The sequence below is a fragment of the Macaca fascicularis genome, chromosome 14 (genome assembly GCF_037993035.2).
Source record: "Macaca fascicularis isolate 582-1 chromosome 14, T2T-MFA8v1.1".
In the NCBI taxonomy this organism is placed as follows: domain Eukaryota; kingdom Metazoa; phylum Chordata; class Mammalia; order Primates; family Cercopithecidae; genus Macaca; species Macaca fascicularis.
The window spans coordinates 72840085-72849436 of record NC_088388.1 but is presented as its reverse complement, the minus strand read 5'-3'; the positions used below and the strand labels follow the sequence as shown (position 1 = coordinate 72849436).

The window sequence follows — 9352 nt, the reverse complement described above, 5'->3', positions numbered from 1 at the left end:
AGGCGGGGAGTGGCAAGGGAGTGACCATCTAGGGGAACGAAAGAGTAAACGCGGTGATGGGACGCACAGAAATGGGAGTGGAGAAAGTCACGGAGAGAACCTTAGGCGGGACGGTCCCCGCGGAAAGGCGGCGGCTCCAGAGTCTCCTCACCCAAGTAAAAGCTGGCACGCCCCGCCCCGCAGGCCCCGCCCCGGGCCCCGCCCCCGAGACTTGTGCCGCGCCGCCGCCCGCGCGGAGCCACACTGCAAAGCCCTGCTGTTCAAGCCTTGAGATCGACCGTCCGCGTTGGTCCTGCTCGCCCGACGCTCCCTCCTCCAGCAGATACACACAGCCGCACGCACTCTCGTGTTCTCCCTGAGGCTTGGTGAGCCTGGCCCCAGCCCTGCACCCTCTGCGCCCCCTACACCTGTTCTGCGTGCGCTGCCCGCTCTTCCATTTCCCTTCTCTCCCACCCAAGTTTGTACTCTTTTCTTTCTTTCGGTTTTATTTTTTGTTTTTGTTTGTTTGTTTGTTTGTTTGTTTGTTTGAGACAGGCTGTCGCTCTGTCTCCCAGGCTGGAGTGCAGTGGCGCGATCTCGGCTCACTGCAGCCTCCACCTCCCAGGTTCAAGCGATCCGCCTACCGAGTAGCTGGGATTACAGGCGTCCGCCTGGCTAATTTTTGTGTTTTGTAGAGACGGGGTTTCGCTTTGTTGCCCAGGCTGGTCTCGAACTCCTGAGTTCAAGCGATCCGCCCCCCCTCGGCCTCACCAAGTCTTAGAATTTTAGGCGTGAGCCACCGCGCTCGGCCTGTACAAATCCTTTCTGTCCTTGGTTCTTTATTTCTCTTCTCTTACTCTTTTTCTTACTCCTTTTTGTTCTTTCCCTCTTCCGTTCGGTTGGCTGTGGTTTGATCCTCCACCTTTTCAATCCCTCCTTTCCACCACGACGCCCAGCCCTGCCTTGGATGGGGACCGTCAGCGATGACCACGATGACCTCTCTCTCACCAGGCGGCTCCAGGCAGTGTTCCTGCACTGCCTTTCCCAGGGCTTAGGGGCTTTTTCTAGTGGGCTTTGAGCTGCTCAGTCTGGCCCCTGCAGGGCAGGCTCCCAGCCCATCCAACCTCCTCACAGCCTGGCCTGGGCCCTAGCCAATTCCCGGAGATTCTCTGTCCCATCGTGACCCCCTCATAACTCTATCACTCACCAAAGTCTGATGACTGTGCTAGGGGGTGCTTATCTAGAGTACTGGGTGTTACAAAAGCAGAAGCCTGGACAAGAGCCAATTTGTGATATTAAGCAGGTGGGGTGGGGGTGGGGAGTGTACCTAGGTTCATTTTCTACCCTGCTTTTCCCCTTTCCAGTGTGTGCACTTAATCAGTCCCTGGGTGAGATGGGCCCTGTTCTCCATCCCCCTCCAAGGCATGGACGGGGTGGGCTTGTGTGTCTTGGGGCAGGTGGCCCTTTCTAAACTCTCCGCCTTTGCTCACCCACAGGACACATAGTATGACCATTAGGTGTTTCATCTCCCACCCATTTTCTATGGAAAACCAAGGGGATCAGGCCATGATAGCCACTGGCAGCTTTGAAGAACGGGACACCTTTAGAGAAGCTTGATCTTGGAGGCCTCACCGTGAGACCTTACAAAGCCAGGTAAGAGTCCAGTCCAAGGAAGAGATCTCTTGCTGTCTCCTAACCCTGTGGTCTAGGGACAGGAGTCAGCGGGGCATTAACAAAAATAACTACCATCCCCATCCCATGACAGTGAAGTGGCTCTTTCCAGTTCACAGAGCACTCTCACACCTCCCTGCTCTCATTCTGGCCCTTCAGCCAAATCAAGCCGAGGTTCTTGGTCCCCATTTTATAAAGGAGAGAACAGGCCCACATGGAACAGTGACTGGCCCCAGGTCATCCTGGGAGCCAGTAGAAGAGCTAGGACAGGAACCTATTGTTCTAACTTCATATTTTTGATGCTAGCTTTTGACTATCCCTGAAACCGAGATTGGTAATCAGCCTTGCGCAGCTCTGAAACTGGTTATTTGCTGGGCACTGTAAAATAGGATTAACTATTTCTTTTTTTTTTTTTTTTTTGAGACGGAGTCTCGCTCTGTAGCCCAGGCTGGAGTGCAGTGGCCGGATCTCAGCTCACTGCAAGCTCCGCCTCCCGGGTTCACGCCATTCTCCGGCCTCAGCCTCCCGAGTAGCTGGGACTACAGGCGCTGCCACCTCGCCCGGCTATTTTTTGTATTTCTTAGTAGAGACGGGGTTTCACCGTGTTAGCCAGGATGGTCTTGATCTCCTGACCTCGTGATCCGCCCATCTCGGCCTCCCAAAGTGCTGGGATTACAGGCTTGAGCCACCGTGCCCGGCCAGGATTAACTATTTCTAGGCCTGCATTTTAATTGCTGTCAGTAGGGCCCCCTTACCCACCCTCTGAAGGACCTGGTTTGGCAAACCCAAGGCAACGTTCAGAATGGCAGCTGAACCTCTGTGCACTTGTCTTTAGGCAGCAGCTGGGTCTTACTCTCTGGCCTTCACAACATCCTGCAACCCAGCTCAAGGTCAGGAATGTGATAGACTCATGTCATGATGTCTCTGATGCCCAGAGAAGGGATACCATTTGCCTGAGCCTTCTCAGGACTATTTAATCAGCCTGCGAGAACTTTCCTTGTGAAAGGCCCTGCCTGTGCCTGGGGCTGAGAAAACAGTAGGAAGGAACTGAGGAGCTGGGCAGCAGTGCAAAGCAAATACTACCAGCTTTGGTGCCTGTAGGTGTGGCTCTTACTCATCTCACATGAAAGTAAGGGCAGCCACCTTGCAGGGCTGCTCTGAGGATTGAGCTAATACAGTGCCCCGGGCATTGGGGTGGGGAAAGTTGTGGAGCACCTCCTGGGGGAAGGGGGTGTCAGAGCAGGGAACCTGGGGAGTCCAGGGGCACCTTCATCAACCCACTCTGTCATTTGAGCAGCAGTCTTCACTGAGCCTCGTGGGCAAGCTGGAGGGAAACAAGAAAAAGGTCAGGCCTTGTTCTGTAGGTCCCAGTGTAGTTGCTATTGTATCTTCATTTCCCTGGTTGCCCCAGCCACCTGGAGTGAGAAGCCCAAGAGGAAGCTGGGTGAGCTCTTTGTTTCCATGGGTCTCTGTATTCACAGCTGACTCCCTTCACCAGCCAGCTCTCATCTGAGCCCCAGCAACAAAGGCAGTCAGTCAGGCGGGGCTCAAAGCAGCTGCTCCAATGAAGTCAAAGAAATAAGCTCAGGGGAAGAAGCAGGTCACCCTCCCCAACTAGGGTGCTGGGCTCACTTCCTCCTGGGGCAGTGGAGGAGGGCGTGGTTCCAATTCAGAACAAAATGGGGCTTTTGGTTTCCTTATCACTCTTCACAGCTCTGACCTGTACCCCCATCCTTGCCTGTCTTGTGTAAGTGTGGATCCCCCTAAGTTGGAGGAAAGGAAACTGGCCCAGACAAAAAGGAGAGCAATTTTCTTTGCATCACATGGTAGGCCAGGAGGAGTCTAATGCCCCAGAGTTTACTCTCAGCCCCCAAAATCACCTAGTTGAATGTTACCTTATCTAAGAAGTCTTTAGTTTTGTTGTTGTTGTTGTTGTTTGAGACAAGGTCTCATTCTCTCACCCAGACTGGAACACAGTGGCACAATCACAGCTCACTGCAGCCTTAGCCTCCTGGGCTCAAGTAATCCTCCCAAGTAGCTGGGACTATAAGCATGCACCATCATGTCCAGCTAATTTATTTTTATTTATATTTTTTAGACAGGGTCTCACTATGTTGCCCTGGCTGGTCTTGAACTCCTGGGTTCAAGCAGCCCTCCCACTTCAGCCTCCCAAAGTGCTAGTTTGTTTTTGGTTTTTGGTTTTTTTTGAAACAGTCTTGCTCTGTCGCCTAGGCTGGAGTGCAGTGGCACAATCTCAGCTCACTGCAGCCTCCACCTCCTGGGTTCAAGCGATTCTCCTGCCTCAGCCTCCTAAGTAGCTGGGAATACAGGTGCGTGCCACCACACCCAGCTAATTTTTGTATTTTTAGTGTAGATGGGGTTTTGCCATGTTGGCCAAGCTGGTCTCAAACTCCTGACCTCAGGTGATCTGCCTGCCTCGGCCTCCCAAAGTGTTGGAATTACAGGCATGAGCCACTGCACCCGGCCCAGGAAGTCTTTTCTGATCACTCACTCTTCCTTCTCTCCCGATGGCATTGGTTGTTCCCTCCTTTGCATTTTGAGAGTATGTCCTGTAAGCCTCAAACGCAGCTTGAATCATCTGCCCACCCACCCGCTGTGCCCAACAGTAAGCCTCCTCTAGGGTAGATATTATCTCCTGCATCTCAGTGAACTACTGCCCAGCAAAGTCACAAAACAGTGACTCTGGAGATCCTAAGCTATGTGGGAGCTGGAGGAGAGAATTAGACTGACGGTCTGGGAAGGGACTGAATTCGTCATCTTGTACCTTCCTTTTCTTCTTAAGTTCCAGACCCGTGGAAACCATTCCTGCCTAGACATCCAGAAGATAAGCATGTGGGTCTGTGCCTGTCGGGTCTTAGTCTGGGTGAAACTTCCTCCGCTTCTGTCAGCTCTCCAGATGAATCACAGAAGCAGGAACATGGGCATCATCAGTGAAACCTCTGCATCCAGCAGACAGAGGGCTGGTCCAGTGGCTGTTTATGAGGCAGCGCTAGGAGAGCTCTGATCCAGACTCTCCCTGTATTGAAAGGGAGGGAGCCCTTCATGAAGTATTGACTGCTTGAGCAGGAATTGCTTCACCAGTGCCTAATTGAGTGCCTCTCGAGTTCACATCTATTTTCCCTCATGAGGCCACTTGGAGTCTTGCTGAGGGGCTTGGTGCTATTAGGGAAGCTGGGGTTGGGGATGGTGAGCAGGGAGGGCCTGGGGACATCGTGGCTAATGGGGCTTCTCTCCTCTTGGCTTAGATTCCGGCAGAGTTCCTCTATCTCGTCTTGTTACTGATTAAAGGTGCCCCGTCTCGGTTTTTCTCCATCTCCTGGGAGGTAGCAGGAAATCAGCATCATGGTTGGGTTCAAGGCCACAGATATCCCCCCTACTGCCACTGTGAAGTTTCTTGGGGCTGGCACAGCTGCCTGCATCGCAGATCTCATCACCTTTCCTCTGGATACTGCTAAAGTCCGGTTACAGGTGAGGGGATGAAGCCTGGGGATCTTGATGGTGTCTACTCTGTTCCCTCCCCAAGGACACAGACCCCTCAAGGGCCAGTGGGTATTTGGAGCATCAAGATGACTGGAGGTGGGAAGGGCAACATGCCTATCCCTGTAGCTACCCCGTTTTGGCCTTGCAGATCCAAGGAGAAAGTCAGGGGCCAGTGCACGCTACAGCCGGCGCCCAGTACCGCGGTGTGCTGGGCACCATTCTGACCATGGTGCGTACCGAGGGCCCCCGAAGCCTCTACAATGGACTGGTTGCCGGCCTGCAGCGTCAAATGAGCTTTGCCTCTGTCCGCATTGGCCTGTATGACTCTGTCAAACAGTTCTACACCAAGGGCTCTGAGCGTGAGTATGGAGCTAGGCTGGAGGCCCCTTGGCCCTTTTTTCTCAGTGATGATAGATCTTAGTTCATTAAGCCATATAGGTGTTTTTAGGCCCCATGATCCCTAGGAAGATCAGAGGAACAGAGAACTGGAAGGGCCTGGTTCTCCGCATAGTTCCCGAGCACCTGGGCTACACCAGGCTCTGAGCAGGGCATCATCCCATGACAGTCCTCACCACCACCTTGGGAGTAGGCAGTATCATCCCAGTGTTATAGAAGAAGAGACTGAGATGGGAAGGCAGTGGGTAGAGGGGGACTTTGGCCAAGGGCACACAGTAGAGAGCCAGGACACTCGCCTTCAAGGCCAGCGTTCTTCCCTTTCACCTCCTTACTATGCTCTGCCAACCCTCCATTTTACATATGAAGAAACAGAGCCCCAAACAAAAGTTTTCTTTCCCAAGATCACATGGCAGGAAGAAGTAAAGCTGACCTGAGATCCCAAGTCTTAGGAGTCCCGGTCCTCAGAAAGCCACTTCTCTCTGAGCCTTGGTTTTACATTTGTCAGATGGAAATGATTGTGATTTCTCAGGGCTGTTGAGCAGGTAAATGAAAATGTTTTATGAAAGAAAGCACCAGGTTTCATTTTGGTCTTACCCCTTGCTGTGTCCCTATCAAGGAGTAGACATTCATAGGGATATTTTGTTTGATGTGAGGGGTGCTTAGAGCAAGAGCTTGTAGAAGGCCAAAAGCTTCTGGATTCTATTCCCCAAAGCAGGAGATGACAGTGACAGGGTGGTTTTGGTGAGGAGAGATGAGGTAAAAAACCAGTGCAAGCCCGCTGGCCACTGACCCCCTGACTCGCCCACAGATGCCAGCATTGGGAGCCGCCTCCTAGCAGGCAGCACCACAGGTGCCCTGGCTGTGGCTGTGGCCCAGCCCACGGATGTGGTAAAGGTCCGGTTCCAAGCTCAGGCCCGGGCTGGAGGTCGGAGATACCAAAGCACCGTCGATGCCTACAAGACCATTGCCCGAGAGGAAGGGTTTGGGGGCCTCTGGAAAGGTGTGTACAGTTGTTTTCTTTTCCCCTTTTCCTCCTCCCTGATTCTCTGGTCTCACCCAGGATCTCCCTCTTCCTACAGGGACCTCTCCCAATGTTGCTCGTAATGCCATTGTCAACTGTGCTGAGCTGGTGACCTATGACCTCATCAAGGATGCCCTTCTGAAAGCCAACCTCATGACAGGTGAGTCACAAGGTTGATGGTGCTGGGTCTCACCCTTCCCCCGTGCCGGGAGCAGGTGCAGGGGTCTAGTTGACACCAGAAGCCTACATCTTTTCATCCTATTTGCCCTTTGCAGGGAGAGTAAGATATATCTCTTACTTGCCATATTGAAGCCAACTAGGATGAAGCTCCCACTTTGCATATTGAGGAACTGAGGCTAGATTGGCACAACGACTCTTTCCGGTCCTCAGAAGAGGTCTCAGCTGGAGTCCCTGTCTCTTGTTTTTGTTTTTTGTTTTGTTTTTTGTTTTGTTGAGACAGAGTCTCACCATGTAATCTCGGCTCATTGCAACCTTCTCCCGGGTTCAAGCAATTCTTATGCCTCAGCCTCCTGAGTAGCTGGGATTACAGATGTGCGCCAGCACACTGGCTAATTTTTGTATTTTTAGTAGAGACAGAGTTTCACCATGTTAGCCAGGCTGGTCTCAAACTCCTGGCCTCAAGTGATCCACCCGCCTTGGCCTCCCAAAGTGCTGGGATTACAGGTGTGAGCCACCGCGCCCCACCCTCTTATTTGTTTTTTGAGACAGGGTCTTGCTGTGTTGCCCAGGCTGGAGTGCAGTGGGGTGATTAATGGCTCCTTGCAGCCTCGATCTCCCTGACTCAAGCAATCCTCCCACCTCAGCCTCCTGAGTAGCTGGGACTATAGGCACGCACCACTATGTCTGGCTAATTTTTGTATTTTGTAGAGACAGGGATTTGCCATGTTGCCCAGTCTGGTCTTGAACTGCTGGGCTCAAGTGATCCACCCACCTCAGCCTCCAAAAGTCCTGGATTACAGGCATGAGCCATTGTGCCCACCCTCTCTGTCTCTTTAAAATCGTGAAAACTCTTAGCTACTTAAGTATTCTCCTTCCTTCTGGAATGATGAGTGAAGAATCTTGACTGTCTTGCCTGCTCCTCCTTGGCAGATGACCTCCCTTGCCACTTCACTTCCGCCTTTGGGGCAGGCTTCTGCACCACTGTCATCGCCTCCCCTGTAGACGTGGTCAAGACGAGATACATGAACTCTGCCCTGGGCCAGTACAGCAGCGCTGGCCACTGTGCCCTCACCATGCTCCAGAAGGAGGGACCCCGAGCCTTCTACAAAGGGTGAGCCTCTGATCCTCCCCACCCAGTTCAGGCCTCTTGGCTATGCATGTCTATCATGGGTGGGAGAGGAGCACCCGGAAGTGAGTATCAGCCCAGTGGGTTGATAGCCCAGGCTATTTCTGATCCCACTCCTGGCATTTCGCCAGCTTTCACTTATCCCTTTAATTCCTTCCTCCCAGAATTGCTACCATCACAATTTTGTATTTGTTAAAGGGAGACTCAAAGGGAATTCATACCAGGCAGCTGTGAGCTCAGTTCACTGAGTCCTCCCAGTCTCCTCTGGGACAGAGCCACTGGGTTGGATTGAATACCAGGCCCAGTGAGGAAAGTGGGAGGTGGAGGTACCCCCATGACCTGTGTTTTTTCTCCCCTAGGTTCATGCCCTCCTTTCTCCGCTTGGGTTCCTGGAACGTGGTGATGTTCGTCACCTATGAGCAGCTGAAACGGGCCCTCATGGCCGCCTGCACTTCCCGAGAGGCTCCCTTCTGAGCCTCTCCTGCTGCTGACCTGATCACCTCTGGCTTTGGCTCTAGCCGGGCCATGCTTTCTTTTTCTTCCTTCTTTCCCTTCCCTCCTTCCCTCTTTCCCCGCCTCTCTCTTCCGTGCCTTTACCCACCACCTTCCCTCTCTCCACATTGTCATCTCCTCATTGTCTCTCAGTGCTGGTGGAGCTGACATTTGACAGTGTGGGAGGCCTGGTACCAGCCAGGATCCCAAGCCTCCCATCCCTTGGAACATTCAGCCAGAATCTTCGTCCTGCCCCCCGCAGCCCACCCTAGCCCACTTGTCACCCATAAAGCAAGCTCAACCTTGGTGTCTCCTCCTTCTCTTGTAGCTGTTACCAGAGGTCTTGGTCCAATGGCCTTTTTGGTACCTGGTGGGCAGGGGAGGAGCCACCTGACTTTGAAAATGGGTGTGATCCACCTTCTACCTCCAGCATCCAACCTGCAGCCCGTGGAGGTCATCCAGTCCATTTCTTTTCAGACCTAGGCCCTGCACTAACATGGGGAGAGCAGGAGCCACCTGAGAGACAGCAGTGGCCTTGCTCTCGCCTCCCCTTCTTTTGCCAGGCCACTTGAGCTCTTACTCAGAATCTGGTACCCTAGTGCCTGCCATCCCAACCCCCCACCCCAGCCACAGGCCTGTTATCTGCACAACAAGAGTGCTCCTCTCTGCCCTGCATCTCCTGCAGTTCCGGAGGAACATGAGACTCTTCGATGCTGTCAACTTTATTTTATTCCATTTTACAAACGGAAGGAAGACCCACCTCTCCCAAAGTCCCAGACCTTGTGAGAACAAGTCAGCCTCCTTCCACCCTCCACAGCCATACCCACAGAGGAAGTGTTACTGAACTGGGTGGAGCAGGCCCTGACTCCACAGAGGGTGGGTGGAGGCTGCAGGGTAAATATCCGGTTTCTGCCTGAGGATACTTTCCATTTGTGTTTTTTGTTGTTTTGAGACAGAGTCTCACTTGCTGCCACCCAGGCTGGAGT

General features: G+C 53.0%; 1 protein-coding gene across 3 annotated transcripts; it reads left to right on the top strand.

Moving 5' to 3' along the window:
• The first annotated feature begins 240 nt into the window (after nt 1-240).
• Nucleotides 241-8671, top strand: UCP2 (uncoupling protein 2). 3 transcript variants are annotated; one of them, XM_015435473.4, is made up of 9 exons: nt 241-365; nt 1476-1632; nt 4454-4503; nt 4917-5139; nt 5300-5510; nt 6356-6547; nt 6627-6728; nt 7679-7859; nt 8234-8671. In XM_015435473.4, exons 4-9 carry the CDS (start codon nt 5014-5016, stop codon nt 8346-8348), a joined length of 927 nt encoding a protein of 308 aa, XP_015290959.1. In that variant the 5' UTR covers nt 241-365; nt 1476-1632; nt 4454-4503; nt 4917-5013; the 3' UTR covers nt 8349-8671. The 3 variants fall into 3 exon arrangements, with proteins under 3 accessions (XP_015290959.1, XP_005579117.1, XP_005579115.1); XM_005579060.5 differs by having other exon boundaries at nt 4454-4507; XM_005579058.5 differs by lacking the exon at nt 4454-4503.
• Nucleotides 8672-9352: the final 681 nt, after the last annotated feature.

What these genes read in the sequence shown, in the direction of transcription:
- UCP2 (XM_005579058.5), top strand. Translation starts at nt 5,014, where the DNA reads ATGGTTGGGTTCAAGGCCACAGATATCCCCCCTACTGCCACTGTGAAG. An exon ending in CTACACCAAGGGCTCTGAGC is followed by an intron (nt 5,511 to 6,355) that starts GTGAGTATGGAG and finishes ACTCGCCCACAG; the next exon opens with ATGCCAGCATTGGGAGCCGC. An exon ending in CCCCGAGCCTTCTACAAAGG is followed by an intron (nt 7,860 to 8,233) that starts GTGAGCCTCTGA and finishes TTTCTCCCCTAG; the next exon opens with GTTCATGCCCTCCTTTCTCC.